The following is a 17,110-nucleotide window of genomic DNA, read 5'->3' as shown; positions in this document are numbered from 1 at the left end:
GCTTAAACTGGCTTTTTGGAGCCCATTTTCTTTGGTGTGATACCTTGCTCAGTCTAGATATAGTAGGAAGACTTTTGGTCCTGCCTCAAAGTGAAGTACTAGACTTTGTTGACTCCCCATTGGAAGCTTTACCCTCTCTGAGGAGTGGATGCGGTGGGAATTGGATGGGGTAGGGGTAGAAGTGGAAAAAGGTGGGGGTAGCAGGAGGAGGGGAGAAAGAGGAAACTGGAATTGGTATGTAAAATGAGAAAAGATTGTTTAAAATAAATAAAAAGATCTAAAGAAACAAAAATAAAGATTCTCACCCTGAACAATATACATAAAATAAAATTTTGTTTCTCATAGGTCATTTTTAAAAACAAAGGTTTGAAGATATCAAGGGTTGTTATGGTACTGGAGAGAATGTAGAGCCATATCCTTAGAGGAATTTGATGTGTTAGATGGCAGTGCTCAGATGCTGTAACACAGGTATCATATCTCCACTCTACAAGATAGGATGGGGCCATGCATGTCCAGCAGGAAGCTCGTTTACTAATTCTCTGCCATGATGCGGGAGAATTGTCTGTATTCATTCAGTCATGTCATAAATAAACCGTGATTTGACAGGCAGGAAATATAGGTGGGAAAACCAGACAGGAAGTAGAAATGATGTAATGAGAACAGAAGAATTCTGGGAAGGAGGAAGTTGATTCCTCCCACTCCTGCCCAGACCACCGAAGCAGCAGGATGTGATCTGTCTCACTGAAAAAGGTACGGAGCCGCATGGCTAACATAGATCAGAAAAATGGGTTAATCAAAATGTGAGAGTTAGCCAATGAGAGGCTAGAGCTAACGGGCCAATCAGCTTTATAATTTATGGAGATCTATGTGTGATTTTCTTTGGGGCTAAACAGTTGTGGGGTACCGGGCAGGACAAAATCATCAACAAACAAGCCAGCCCCCTCCATGTTACACTGCCACACTGCCATGGCAAAAGGGACTTTAAAGTCCCTTAAAGGAGATCATAGACTTCACTAATTAAGATTTGTCAAGTATTAAAATGACACTGCTGCCGATAACACAAAGTGAGCATGTTACAGCAGTAGATAATGGATCTTAGAAACAGACTTCCCTGGAAAATGTACGTAAGCTTGTTTGGGAATAAATACTCTCAATATTTATGGTTATATAGCGTTCATATCCATTCCACTTTTTAGAAAGATTGGCATAGTCATCATCATTAGCAAGTAATAACATCACATTTTATTAACCCTTGCTCTGAGGTTCTGATGAAACATTATCAAACTCTAATTATCCACTTAAGCATAGAAATTTCACATTAAATCAAAAATCTCACATGAGTAAGAAGAATAAGAGTGGAAGGGTGAATGTAGCAAGTGACTATCCCTCTTAGTTCCTAATGCTGTAAAATAAAGATTAAAGACTGAAGAGGGAGCGGGTTCCATCTCAAAGGAGTGGTTACCTAGTCCCATTAGTAATGTGGCTTAATGCGTTTAGTTACTGAATAGGAATGCTGATCACATTGTATTTTTATAATAAAATCTGCCTCATATTTTAACCTCATACTATGTAATATTTTTGTAATTAATAACAAAGGAAACATGAGGAAATTAAAATGGATCTATGAAATAAATTTCTTTCTAGGCCTTTATTTTTGGGAGATCCCAACATTGAGCTTTCAGACACAGGACAGAATCTACATCTGAGGAATGCACGGAGAAGTGACAAGGGGCGCTACCAATGTGCCGTGTCTAATGCAGCGGGCAAGCAAGCCAAGGATATAAAACTGACTGTCTATGGTAGGTGTGACTTTTCCCATGGTGTTACCGTCAGAAACGGAAAGTAAAGTTTTTATATCCTTTCCTTCCTTATTGAATACTATAGTATGCTAGTCAAATAAAGAGAAGGAGTTTACCTTTATGTTTTAAACTACAAAAGTACATTTAACTTTTTAATGCAATTTATCCTAACCTGTGGATTTATTCAGATTATGTTGTAGTTTTGATATAGTAAAGCGTTCCCTAATTGATTAGTATAAGCATACATATAATGCCTATGTCTTTGAAGAATTAAAAAAATACTTTAAGAAGTGTACAAATACAACTAAGCAAATAGTATAACAGTAATTCGATTGCTATATATTTATTCGTCTTAGTTTTTATCCTGACAATGTCTTTAGTACCATGTGTTGTTCTATTTTTCCCATTTAATCTCTACCAGAAATAATGTGTCTTAGTTATTGTTCCATTGCTGTGACAAAATACCACTATCAAAGCAACTTATAAAAGAAAATATTTAATTTGGTGCATACATACCATCATGATGTGACAGCAGGCAGACAGTGATAATTAATAGCACTGGAACAGAGAGAGCAAACTTGAATAGCATGGGCTTTTGAAACTTCAAAGCCCACTCCCTGGGACACACCTCCTCTAACAAGCCACGCCTCCTAATCCTTTCCAAACAGTTCCCCAAACTGAAGACCAAGCAATCAAATATTGAGCCTATCACGGCCATTCTCCTTCAGAGCACCAAATAATGTAAGCCTGATTTTCACTAAAAATTTCATCCATCAATTAAGGTGGCTGTCAAAGTCATTTAGGTAAGCACATGAATGCTACACACACAATGACGTCCGTTGTAGACTAGAATAGAATTTTATGTTAGTGGTTCTTAGCAATGCGCTGCAAGGCCCAACTCACTGCAATATCACCACCCTTTTCCACACAGTGTAGAGAACTCAAGGACAGATTCATGTATTTCAGGACTGCCTCTGCACAGGACCTTCTCAATCCAAAACAGTCGCTTCATTATAATGTTATATAATATTATACTGATTCTTTTCTTCATATCACTTATCACTGCCTTGTGTTTGCTCAGTTAGGATTTGCTTGTTAGATATTTACTGCTAAGGATTCTAAACTTCATAATAACAGACTTCTATTTTGCATGCCTTCACTGTGTTGTCTGATATAGACAGCTCTAAAGACATTGTTCAAATGACTGAAGGATCTGGTCCTAAACTATAGAACCAGTAGTCATATGAAGTTAGTGAGCAATTAGTCCAGCCTTAGAGGTACTGTAAGGATAAAATGCATAACAGGTTTCAATAGTGGTATAAAACCTTATATAAGATATCCAGTTAATAATTTTATGATTTATTCTAAATTTATATTTTAGATATATTGGACTAAGTAAAATATATTCTTAAAATTAACTTCCTTAATTTCCTTTTTTATTTTCAATGTGGTCTTTAGAGAATTTAAAATTACATATGTGGTTTAAGTTATGTTTTTAATGAATAGCAGTTTCAGTGATTAACAAGAATATTGTATTAGAGATAGATAAACTTGTGTTTGGACCCAAGCTCTGCCACTTACCAGCTTTGTGGCTTCATGTGGATTTTTTTTTTGCCCTTCTGAGTTTCCATTTTTTTTTAATGGATTTAGTAACAGTGCCCATATAACAGTGTAACTCTGAGGATAAAATGCTACAAAAGTTTTATTTGGCTTTTAGTAAGAGTTCAATATATGCTTTTCACCATTGTCTATTTAGCAATACCATTGCTTTAAATCTTAATATATATATAGGATCTAGCTCACTTCCTTCCTTTCTTCTCTTTCTTTGTTTCTAACAGGGCTTCACTCTTAGGCCAAGTTTGCCTGAAACTCATGGTGATCCTCCTGCCTCTGATTACTAAGTGTTGAGATTGATTGTTACTGTGTGCTATCACACCTGCCTCAAATATAGTTTGATTTTTACTTAATAACTGCATTTAAAATCATAGTTTTAAAATATTGGTGCCAGGGGTCGAGGATGGATGCGAAGCAATAGGGAAATGAATGGAATTTGATACATGATACAAAAGACACGTAGAATAAATTAAAATAAAGAAAAAAGAAATATTAAAAAATAAAATATAGATGTCAATTTGAAGTTTTAATATCTCTTTTGAATCAAAGATTTTGTATTTAAAGCAGATTTTTAAATCACTTATTTGTAAAACGGAAGCCTATTGGGAAAATCAGTCATGAGAAGACGTGTTCTCTATGTAAGTGCCATCACTGAAAGATTAGTTATGTAGATGCCAAGTTAAACAAAAGCATTATTACTGTCACTGCCATCCTGCCAGAGCCAACCAAAGAAACAACAAGCCCAGTGCCTTCCCAGGCTGTTGTATTGTGCCAGAATCTATTGTGAATACAGTTTGGAACTTCAGTAAGACTTCTATTTCTGTGGAGCTTGGATGTATTCATTTCAGATCCTCATGTTCACTCTGTGTGATGCCCTCAGGCGCCCAGAAGAGAGGACTTCTGGGATTGTCTAATTGAAAGGCATTGTAGTATTGAGAGGCTCTGAGTATTCTAATATGCGAAACCGTATCCTTTCTTCTCTAGCAAGCTGCCCTATGCCTTCAAGTGAGTAGCTTTGTGCTTACTTTATTTCATTTGTGAAATGGTGACTGTCACAAAATGAAAAAACACAAATGTTGTACTCTAGATAATTGTGAATAATGCATATGCATATTTCAAGTTGAGAGTATATTTTATCCTAAATTTGATTGTTTTCCTTATTTACATGTTCATATCATCACATGAGAATGAACAACAATAGAAATGAGCATGAACATTGCATCTGAATGAACAAAAAGAATGGGGGCATGTAATTTGAAAGAATCAATAGGAAACACACTATTGTAATAGTTTTCTAAGATATGATTATGCATATGTAAAGAGGGGGTTACCCTATGATAGTAGACAATGCCCAACTGAACACATGATAGCAAATACAAATCCTACTTCCAAGAATGGCTTATTGATTTTTGAGTTGTTGGTCAGTGGGTTATCATAGAACCCCAGACATTACAGGTTATTGTTAATGTTCTTAATTACTCTCTAAAACTTGATGATAAGACCCTATTGGTGAAGACACTTCATACTTGATTCATATAACATGGATAAATCAACCTGGTACTGACCTGGAAGCCTTGTTCATGCTGGCTATCTTTTATGATTCTGGAAGGTTCTGTGCATTATATCAGAGGAAAAAATAATTATTAATGTCACCCAGTTGTGAACCCAGCCAGCTACATTAACTACTGGCCTAACAAGATATACCTATCCACTGTGCAACAGTAACACAACCATTATTGGAGTAACCAGTTAATTGCTTTCTGTTTGGATCTAAGCCCCACTCTGCAATGGAATCCAATCCTATTCTACTAAATAGACATAGTATTAAAACATGCTATACCCATAGGCCAATACATTTCTCAAGGCTCCTCAGAGAAACTTCTTACAGTAGGTGACAATTAATAGGATGAACATCAACAGGTCAGCATACAGAGAATACAGACTGTGGAGTGCTCCTCACTAAATGAAATGTATATATCACATGAATAGCTTCTAAAAACAATGTTTTCTGGACAGAATAGAGCAGTTGCCCTAATGAATGCGCAGCAGTTGTGACAGCATGCACAAAGTCTGCATAAGGTCAAGCCAGACAAAAATATCTTTTGGAGGGGGAGTTGGAGAAGTGAATACAAAATAGACTATTTTCCCTGTCATTCAAATTGATGACAAACATTCACATGTTACTACTGGTGATTGGTAGTGAGACTTTATCTGTTGTATTTTAGAAAATGTGATTCCCATAGATAGGTTCTGCTCAATTGTAGTAATATGAGCGGCAGGGCTGCGTCCCCAGCACCCAGCTGGCCACATGGCTAGCTTATGCCCTGAAATAATTACACAGAAACTGTATTCTTTTAAACACTGCCTGGCCCATTAGTTCCAACCTCTTATTGGCTAATTTTCACATCTCGATTAGCCCATTTCTAATAATCTGTGTAACACCACAAGGTGGCTTACCAGGAAAGATCTTAACCTGCGTCTGTCTGGAGTGGTAGAATCATGGCGATTGACTGACTCGGCTTTTTTCTCCCAGCATTCTGTTCTGTCTACTCCACCCACCTAAGGGCTGGCATATCAAAGGCCAAGCAGTTTCTTTATTAATTAACCAATGAAAGCAACAGATAAGACAGATGACCCTCCTCCATCACTCAATACATTTATTAATTTTTAACATGATTTTTACTGAGTATATTCATTTCTAGAAGAGCATTTTTATGACACCTTATCGCAGTCTTTTTAATATTTGCTTTTTAGTATGCCACTACAAATAGCCAATTAATCAATTCTAGTTGAAAGCTATATGGAAGGTTCGGTTGCAAGGATAAATGGAATGTCTTGAATCTGGAAGCTTACACATTTATATCAAACATGGTAGAACAGTTGTTTGGGTACAAAAGATAGAATAAAAATTTGTGGATGGTCTTGACCTCTTTGCTCATATTCTCATTCTTTATAGTCTTCAGCTGGACCTGGGGAGCTCAGTCCAGTGCTCTGATGTGGGTCTCTGCCTCCTTTTCCATCTGTTGTTGGATGAAGGTTCTATGGTGATATTTAAGATAATCATCAGTCTGACTACAGGGCAAGGCCAGTTCAGGCACCCTCTTCTCTATTACTTAGGGTCTTAGCTGGGGTCATCCTTGTGGATTCCTAACCCCATAATCACTCCCTCAATCAAGATATCTCTTTCTTTGCTCTAATATCTGTCCTTCCTCCATCTCGACTATCCCATTCCCTCAAGTTCTCCTCAAACCTTCCCTTCCTCCCTCCTTTTCCCTTCTCCATGAAGGAAAGGTTAATCCACTGAAACAGTCTCCGTGAGCTAATGGGAGCTCATCAATTCCAGCTGGACTGGGAAGGAACAAGCATAGGACCCATCTAGTCTCTCTGAATATAGAGTGACAGTTGTATGGCTGGGGCAGACTGAGGGGCCATGGACAGTGGCACTGGAATTTATCTCTACTGCATGTACTGGATTTTTGGGATCCTGTTCTCTTTAGATGTATACCTTGCTCAGCCTAGATGTAGTAGGGAGAGCCTTGGACTTTCCACAAAGCAAAGTGCCTTACCCTCTCTTAGGATTAGATGGGAGTGGGGTGGGAGGATGTGTGGAGGGAATGGGAGGAGGGGAGGAAGTGGGAATTTGGATTGGTATTTTAAAAAGATATCTAATAAAAAAGGGAAAAATGTGGATGAATAAAAGCCTCACTTCTAGTTTAAACTTTTGGCAGTCTGGGATCTAGCAATCATCAACAAATCTATATTCTCTGGATATATTTCTTCAGCTGATGTACTTATAATTAATTTAATTATACCACCATTGGAAAATGACCTTCTTTGCTGGCGAACATGCTACTTAGAAACTTCCTTTGTTTTCGTCTCCATTTTTATCTTTGTGATTTTTTTTTTGTAAAAAATAAGAATAATTGTTAGGCTAAAACATCCCATTTTGCATATTTTAGTGTTTCAGATGTTGCCTTTCTTTGACTTAGGAATATAGGAATAGGTGTTTAGACTGCTGATGTTTGTACCATTCCAGTGTATGCAGTGCTCAGCACTCTTAGAGCAAGAGAGGCCACGTCACACTCCGCCACTCCTCTCTTCTTGTTCTGTTGTGAGGAATATGCACTGGTGATAAGATTAAACATGTATTAATACTTTCATGGCATTGGAAATGCTGACAAGATACAAATATGTCACTAGATTTAAGATACACTGTACAGCAGTCAAAGCAATGAGCACATCGCATGAGTAGCTATTTGCAACTCCTTTGTTACTATTCAGTGAAAGTAGCCATGGCCAATACACGAATGAATGAGTGACTGCATTCCAACGAAACATTTGACAGTCTTAACTCTGTATCCCCTGGTCTGTTTGAAAGTTGTCTGGTCCCTAAGTTCAAAATGAATGTACTTACAGGAAAATGATTCCACTTTCAACTTCACCCTTAAATACTGTAGTCCATGACTTGGATTGTGTCTGTTACTCTGAAGTAATTCTCAGGAAGATTACCAGATAATGTGATCCATCTCTACTAAAAGAATCCATGGTTCCTTGGAGAAATAGTTAACTCTATAGATGTGCAGAATTATATGAGATAAATGTGGAATGAATAGTAAAACACTCTATTAAAGAAGTACAAAAATAATATAAGATAAAGTGGGTATATCAAAGGAGCTAAGAGGGCTTGGGTTACCCAAACTGCTAATTTAATGTAGTATTGGTTATATACCCCAGTATAAGTTTATAAGTTTTTATGGCTTCATAACAATAGAAATAAATGAATTAGATATGTTGAGTAGGTAGGAGAGTAAATCTTCCATATAGAATTCCACAGCTGCTGCCAGTATTGGTCCTGAAAGCACTCAGAGGTGCTTCTGTGTTTTGGGAGTGGAGAGCATGAGATTGTGCCACATCTTGTTGTGTGATTTTTTTACTCTTTTGGTTTTTATTTTTTAGGAAGGATGGCACCACCCAGCTCCAAAATAAATCACACAGAGGCTTATTCTCAGTCATGAATGACCGGCCTTAGCTTGGCTTGTTTCTTGCCAGTTTTTCTTATCTTAAATTATCTTTTTTTTTGCCTCTGGGCTTTTCTTTCTCTATTTCTGTATACTTTTATTTCCTTCTTACTCTGTGACTGGCTGGGTGGCTGGGCAGCTGAGTGGTTGGCCCCTGATGTCCTCTTCTCCTTGTTCTCTTGCTTCTTCTGCCCTTCCTTTCAGATTTCTCCTTCTATTTATACTCTCTACCTGACAGCCCCACCTATTCTTGCTCCTGCCTCGCTATTGGTCATTCAACACTTTATTAGCCCATCAGGTATTTTAGACAGGCACATTAACACAGCTTCAAAGAGTTAAACAAATGCAGGGTAAACAAAAGTCACACACTGAAAGTAATATTCCCCAACAACATCTGACACATTTCTTCCTATGGCATGACTTTTGAACTTAATGTGCCTTAATGGCTTTGGTTTGGATCACCTTGTTTGTTGGCACTAACTTGCTTAGTTGCTCCAATATGATATATCCCGTGAGCTGCTGAAACTGAACCTGTGACTTGACTGTTTACTGAAAGCTGAGACTGGAAAAGAAGGTTCTCAAGACTGTGTGGACCAGAGGGGGAAGTAATCATCTGTAGAGGACACAGGCTTTCTGTCATTAGTATGCATCGCTGTTAATCTAAGAATTTTAGTGATCATAGCATTTACTAGTGTGATGCAGATGCTAAGCTTGTATTTGCTTTGAAATATTTTATAGTTCCACCGAGTATTAAAGGAGGGAATGTTACCACAGAAATATCTGCATTGCTCAACAGCATAGTTAAGCTGGAATGTGAGACCCGAGGGCTTCCAGTGCCGACCATTACCTGGTATAAGGATGGCCAGGTAGTCATATCCAGCTCACAAGCACTTTATATTGATAAAGGACAATTTCTTCACATTCCAAGAGCACAGGTCTCTGATTCAGCAACATATACATGCCATGCATCCAATGTCGCTGGAATGGCCGAAAAATCATTCCGTGTTGATATCTATGGTAAGGATACACAGCTTATCTTACCTGAGTGCCTTTCTGGTGTGCTGACATCCAGCTTTCTCACTCATGAAAGCTGGGGGAGGGGCGGTTTCCACTGTATATAGATAAGAATATGAAGAATTTGTTATAATTTGGAAAAGATATTTACAAAAGTTAAACATAGTTCAGTCCTTAACCAGCTCTTCCCCCTTGGAACTTGGAGCTTCTCAAGTATTTTGTTTATAGCAATAAAGTAAAGCAGTGGTTAGTATTAAGATTGGTGTTTGATCTTCATCTTTTGTTAGCCTGATAGTCTAGAGCACCTCAGAATAATTAGAATAATTATAGATTGGTTGAACCAAGAAATTCTTCCCTCACCAACTTAGAGAGAAACAGGCATGTAAGAAGTTCCTCTAGTTAAAGCATATGAGAGAAAGGTTCTCTTTTATTTACTTAAGATGTTCTTTTATGGCTCTGAAAATAATTACCTGAAATATTACTATTTTTTTCTCCCTAGTTCCTCCAATAATTGAAGGTGACTTGGCCACACCCTCAAATAAGCAAGTTGTTATTGGTCAGTCATTGATCCTGGAGTGTAAAGCTGCTGGCAACCCTCCTCCTGTTCTCACGTGGTTAAAAGATGGTGTACCTGTGAAAGCCAGTGACAACATCCGCATAGAAGCGGGTGGGAAGACACTTGAAATCTTGAGTGCTCTAGAAGTTGACCGGGGACAATACATATGTGTGGCTACCAGTGTGGCTGGAGAAAGGGAAATCAAATATGAAGTTGATGTCTTAGGTAAGTAAGGATAGCACTGCCTAGATTGTCAGATTCACAGCATTGGATTTTTGAACACATTTCACAGTATATAGTAATGTTGGAGGAGGCCATTTGTTGGTCCTGGCCAACGAGCTATCTTAGACCTGAAATAATCACACAGAAACTGTACAATTAAAACACTGCTTGGCCCATTAGCTCTAACTTCTTATTGGTTAACTCTTACATCTTAATTTAACCCATTTCCTGTAATTTGTGTATCACCATAAGGTCGTGTTCTGTGAGCAAAGTTTCAACATGTCTGTCTCTGGTGGCTCCATGGCGTCTCTCTGTACTTAGCTCCTTCACAGTCAAAAAATTCAAAGAAAACACAATAATATACATAATCCAGACTCTCTGCGAATTTTCCATTTTTATGTGACTTATTTACTCCTTTTAATCTATAACTATCTGTACTCTGTCTCTTTAAAGACTTTACCCCCTTTTTAAAAACCATTTACATCTTTTCCAAATCTGTATAGTCTTTTTCTTCTCTCTTCCAAGCCTACATGCATTTATCCAACACTGTGACCCATTTAGAGGTCTTTTATGTCTGAATCTGTCCTACTGTGTAATTCTTTACTATCCAGGACCACTTCTTAAAATGCTAAGCGCTTCTTAAAAACTTAAACTGTGCCATTAATAGGGTATATACAGTAACACCTGCTTGCTCTGCCCAGCCCAGCATGGTGGAGCTGTTTGCTGCCTCTGAGAGTCATGCCCACAACTCCATTCTCAGGCACACAGCCAGTCCATGCCGTCATTAAGCAAGCTGCAGCAGTCTGCTCACAAACCCCACTTAAATGCTCTGGAGCCGGACCTCCTGTCTGAAAGAGTCAGAGTTCACACACGTTAGATGCCAATTTGTTGGAGTAGGCTACTTGTTGGTTCCCAACTGCCCAGCTAGCTTAGACCCAAAATAATCACACAGAAACTGTATCAATTAAATCACTGCTTGTCCCATTAGCTCTAGTTTCTTATTGGCTAACTCTTACATCTGAATTTAACCCATTTCTATTAATCTGCATATGTCCATGTAGTAATAATGCAATCTAAGTTCAAGTGTGGTGGGCTTTTCCAATCTGTTCAAGTGGTGGGTTTCTCAATAGAGTCCCGCTATCTAAATCTAAATCACATGCAGCTCTTCCATGGATTTTAATGGATGCACTTTGTTCTTTCAATGGCATGTTCATAACTTTATCAACTGCTGGCTGCAGGAGTCAGAGGTGTTCTTCTGTCATAAGTGCTGTGGTAGACTACAGGGAATAGTCTCTAGACTTTGAGGAATCATCTTGCCACCTTGAGACTCTGTATTTGCAGCCAGAAGATTCTTAAATGTGTGTTATTTTGAAAATAAACAATATAAAATGTTTACATTAGCATAGCATCTATGGCACCATAGTGTGTGTCAGAGAAAATTCCCAGTGACTGGAGGACATTCACCATGGCAAGTTCTTAGTATAAAATGCATTGACAATTTCAAATCCCCTTGATTATTAAATTCCCATGAAAAACATCAATTTTCTAAGTTACTACTGAGATGTCAGAATGGAATTATTCCTGCAAACACTTCTTTGCCTGATACCTTCTGTCTATTTTTTTTTCTTCCTAGTACCACCAACTGTGGAAGGAGGAGATGAAACATCTTACTTGATTGTGATGGCAAATAACTTACTGGAGCTAGATTGCCAAGTCACAGGCTCTCCCCCACCAACTATCATGTAAGCGTTTTGGTATGTCTTCTAAATACCTCTCTCACTTTTTAATATAAATGTTTTGGAGTTGTCCTGGAGGATTTTGACGTTGAGGAGTATCAGTACAAAATCATATTCCTCTTGGAAAATATATAGTCTATATACAAGGCAGCTGATACTTGGTACTCAGAAAGCAAACATATTGGCACAATTGGAGAAAATCCTTTATATTTTTTTTTAGAAATTATCTTTTCAGACAGAAGATGTAGACTAGTAAGCACTATTAATGTTAGACATTCCTGAGGCACTGATATGTGTAATAGACTATTAAATAAAAAGAATAACAGAAATTTTATAGAGATGTGAAGGTTAGCATGATTATAGTTTTGTCTGGTTGGTCTCCCTCCTACATTGTTGAGGGAGCATTATTGAATATACAATTTTCATTTTCAACATGGTATGAGACATGTAAAATAGTTGGTTGACTGCAATTCACACATTATAAAGTGATAGCCCACAAAACTATAAAACTCTGATTTTAATATTTGATTTGCAAACATTGGAAGCTCATTGCATTTTGTTGGTTAATATGATTTAAATACTACAGTGAATAGTATCTTTTGTCCCTTTCTGTAACCTAAACTTATTAGAAGGATAATGAACTCATTACAGAGTTTTGAGTGCCAGCTGTTTTCCAACCTCTCTGAGGGACCATGTTTCCTTTTTACTTCTCTTCTACATCCTGTTTCACAGAGTGATTAATTAGGATTAATTAGGAGATTAGGTGAATGCGTAGTAGAGAATAACACACAATAACCTCTAGGAAATTGCTCATTTGCAATATGTATCTAGATTTCTCTTTCTCTTTCTCTATAGGTGGCTAAAAGGTGGTCAGTTAATTGATGAAAGAGATGGATTCAAGATCTTACTAAATGGACGCAAACTGGTTGTTGCTCAGGCTCAAGTGTCAGACACAGGTCTTTACCAGTGTGTGGCAACGAACATCGCCGGGGACCACAGGAAGGAATTTGAAGTGACGGTTCACGGTATGTGAAGGAAGGGATGATGTATTGCATTTTAAACTATTCCGGCTTTATTCATTGTCTAATTCAGAGAGGAGCAGAGAGAAGTCTTGAGTTGTGTAAAGTAGTGAGAAAAGGGCCACCATAGTTAAAAAAAATAATAACAGATTTACATTATCTTCTGTTGCAGAGACTTACCCGAAGTATCGTGTGAATAAGATTAGGTGATAGTGTTAGCGAGTGTGTTCTAGATGGTATCGAGGGTGAAGACGGAGCTAGACTATGACAGAAGAGGAAGGCAAAATTTTCCAAGGGAATGGGTTATGTCAACCTTTAAGGATTTGACCCAAACAGGAGTGCCTATGAAGCATGTTTTCCAGAAGCAATGCTTAGGGTATAATTGTGGGATTCAGGAACATAAGCGCATTCACAGAACTGGCACATTAATGTTATGACCGCGAATCTAATGACAAGAGCACATCTCTGCCAGGACATTATATGTCCCACTTGCCAGCAGAACTTGAGAAGGAAGGGACTGGAACCAGAAACTGAAGAGCCATTTGGAGTGCCCAGGAACAGAATCTGTGAAAATCAACTGCATTCTTCCTTCTGTCTCTGTAGACTCTCTTTCAAAATTTGTTTTTCCATGTCCCATGATGGAATGCAGACAAATCTAGTTCAGTTTCAATTCCAGATTCTTGAGAGAGAATCTGGCAAGCCAAGCTTCTGTCACCTTATGACCCCAGGTCCAGTCAGCCTTACTAGGGACAAAGTCATGTGCATAAATACTGCTTGAATCTGGCACTAGTTTAATGAGGCCATTCCAGAGAAATAAATGGTAATTATCAACTGAGAAAATAAGCCAATGGGTTTGAGCCAAACATACATGTTAGGTTGCAGTAACCATATGGACATTTTGGCTATTCAAATAACTAAAAACTCAGAACTAAGAATGAGTGTTATCTAAAATGAGTAAAAATTATAGATTAAACACAAAATGGAGTTGTTTCCTTGTTTATGAAATACATTATTTTTCCTGATTTTATGGTTTCAGTTCCCTTAAACTTATTTAAAATATATTTTATTAATCCTTTGAGAATTTCATATATGCATACAATATAACTTGATCATACACATTCCCATTTCTCCTTCTACCTCCTCCTGGATCTACACCACACATGCATCCCAACTTTATGCTCAGAGTTTCTTTATCTAACCCTGGAGTCCTTTTCTGCTCCCGTTTAGACATGGGTGCCTCACACATACTCTTAGGTCTGTGGTTTCATTCTGTCCCTCCCTTCTTTTTATCCAGTTCCTCCAACAATCAAATCCTCAGACCTTCCCGAGAAGACTGTGGTGAAATACAAGCCAGTCACCTTGCAATGTATAGCCAATGGTATTCCAAACCCATCCATTACATGGCTGAAGGATGACCAGCCTGTGAACACTGCCCAAGGAAATCTCAGAGTGAGTATAAGACCCTGAACCCAAATTAAGACATATGTAAGTTTTGCTAACTCCATCATCTTATTATTTCCTAAGTATTGTTTTTCTTATAGGACAGATTTGGCAGAAATTTAACTAAAATTTATTTTCCTTATTTCCCAATGAAATAAAAAAAAAAACACCTGCTGATTTAGGTCCTAGTACAGGAGTTGGTGTATTTATTTTGATTTATGCCTTCAAAAATTGTTGTCTTTTTTTTTAAGTAGCACTGAACCATGAGTTTATTATTACTGCCTTCATAGACATTTTCTGGGAATCTTTTTTTTCTATTTTTTAAAAATTTATTTATTTATTAAAGATTTCTGCCTCCTCTTATGAGTGACTAAAAATCATTTCTGTCTCACATGCTGACTGTGCCCTTTGGCATTTAATTATGTGCTAGAGAATTAGAATTAGAGTTAGGAACCTAGTAAACAGATAATAGATGATAGATTTCTAACCCGAGTAACCTGTGTACTTAAAAATCATAAATAGCCTGACCTGATGGTATAGTTATTTTGGAGACTGAGGCAGGAGGATTGTAGTTCAGACTACCTTGACTACAGAGCAAGATTTAGCAAGTTTTAGCCTAATCTAGGCAAGTTAGTGAGTTCGTGTCTCAAAATAACAACATACAGAAAAGGCTAGCGATGCATCTCAGTGATAGGGTGATGTATAGTATACACAAGGCCCTGGTTTCCATCTCCAGTACCATTAAAACATATAGAATTAATGTATTTTTCTAGTAGGATCAAGTTAATTGACAAATGTTGCCTTGAATTTTGCTTGTATATTTTCAATATGTAATATGTCTTTAGTTCTTCCCCTAATAGAAATGGTCTAGATATCTGTTTGCTATTAGTTCTAAGATATGATCTCACACCTCTGTACAAAAGAAAAACTCAGTAAACAGACTTCAAATACAGTGCATGTAAAGGATTGCTTACCTTGGAGAGAGAGATTTATCAGGTGGTCACATAAACGTAATTTAAAATTTAATGAATATATTAAAGATGGAATATAGAAACAGGACATGTGAAGAAAGCCTTTAAGAAGAGTTCTGAAGAATGAATAGGGTCAAGTAGGAGTGTGTGTACAGCAAACACGTTCTTTATAGCATGTGTCCTCTCAGGGATCTGAAAGCAAGGCAGATGTCTGAGGAAGAGAAGAAAAGCAGAGGGGTTATTGGCATGAGGAGGTGGAGAGGCAGTAATAAGCACTTTCACAATACTAATTATTTTATCTTTGCAAAGGCAATTGGGGGATAAAAGAGTTTTAAGAGGCGTGCCATGACCAGGTTTACATTTAAATATAGTTGTGTACTATTTTACAATGAGGATACGTAGCATAATTCAGCACTTTCATCATTGTATAGACTTCACAGTACTCTTCCACAAACCTAGACGGACTAGATAGTGTCATCATTCTATATTGGCCGTCATTGGCCAAATCACTACTATCTGGTACATGATTGAAGTTACTTGCATCCTTTCTGAAAAACTAAGTTGGAGGACCAAGAGTAGATATGTAAAATCAGTTATAACTAATATGAATTTCTCTAGGAGACACAGGTAGAAATTTGGTACTATATACTAGTTTCAGAAAGGAGGATATTTTGGTGCAATAGTCAAGTCATTGTAGATTGAAAGATGGTTTATTAAAGATGATGGTTGGGATTATAAGGAAAACTCCTGAGACTTTAAACTGCATAATTATGTGGATGACACTGACCACCAGTGATATGGGACACTCTGGAAGAGCATAAGGGAAAGAAAGTACTGTGATTTTAATTTCAGGCTCTGGAGTTCACATCAGTTGGAGATACACTGGTAGAGATGGTGGGCATGTAACTAGGTTATTGCAAATTGCCACGGAGATCAACAGAATGATATGGCTAGAATTTTTGGCACACTGTTTATATTTAAAGTTTTGGGCACAAATAAGTTAACCCAAAGAGTAAAGAAGTAAAGGGTAAGATGAGAGAAGATCAAGCTAGTCCTGAGTATCAAGAAGTTGTGGCATTAAAAGCCAGGTGCTAAATTGTAGGGATGAAAATAAATGCATGGATATGTTGCTTAGCATGTTTAGTGCAGTTTGACTGGAAAATAGGTTAGCTCGAGACTGTGGAGAGATCATTTGGGGTCGAAATGTGGTGAACCTGGAGGCCTCTACTGAGTTCAGATTTCTTCCTGGGCAGAGTGGGGAGCCATGAGTGAGGTTTGAAAGGGTTCTGGGGGAAGGATCAAGTTTCCAATCCTAAATAAATTATTCTGGCAACAGTGTGTAAGATAGATTAACAACTGGGGAGGTTGGAGACACTGGAACATCAGTTAAGAAGCCATCATAATCCCACAGTGGTGGTGGAAGTGGAAAACAGGGGATCTGAGAGCATGGCTGTGCTGTAATTAATAGAAGTCAAAGTGGGCGCCAAAACCCCGATGACTGGAAAAATCATGGGCGCCATTAAGCAAGACTGGGAAAATGCAATGGCTAGTCAATTTTAGGAATATGAGGGAATAATTTACAAACTTAGTTCTGGATAGTTCCTGTGTTAACCTGTCCTAGGACCATGAATGTAGAGCTCGGGAAACCAGCAGGAGCTGGGGCTGTAAATTCAGGTTTGAACTTAGGGTTTTTTACCAAAGTTATGGGATTGGGTAGAAAC

At 37.8% G+C, this 17,110-nt stretch overlaps 1 protein-coding gene across 2 annotated transcripts in view; it reads left to right on the top strand.

Annotated features, from left to right (window-relative positions):
- Positions 1-17,110, top strand: part of Hmcn1 (hemicentin 1) — a 452,651-nt gene that overhangs the window by 262,998 nt on the left and 172,543 nt on the right. For both annotated transcript variants that reach the window (XM_075988199.1, XM_075988198.1), the window contains 6 exons: positions 1,645-1,799; positions 9,170-9,448; positions 9,945-10,226; positions 11,857-11,965; positions 12,815-12,984; positions 14,273-14,427. In XM_075988199.1, coding sequence (XP_075844314.1) covers positions 1,645-1,799; positions 9,170-9,448; positions 9,945-10,226; positions 11,857-11,965; positions 12,815-12,984; positions 14,273-14,427 — 1,150 coding nt within the window. The remainder of the gene's footprint in view (positions 1-1,644; positions 1,800-9,169; positions 9,449-9,944; positions 10,227-11,856; positions 11,966-12,814; positions 12,985-14,272; positions 14,428-17,110) is intronic.

This window comes from Microtus pennsylvanicus, chromosome 10, assembly GCF_037038515.1.
Source record: "Microtus pennsylvanicus isolate mMicPen1 chromosome 10, mMicPen1.hap1, whole genome shotgun sequence".
Classification (NCBI taxonomy): domain Eukaryota; kingdom Metazoa; phylum Chordata; class Mammalia; order Rodentia; family Cricetidae; genus Microtus; species Microtus pennsylvanicus.
This window is presented reverse-complemented; position numbering and strand designations above follow the sequence as displayed.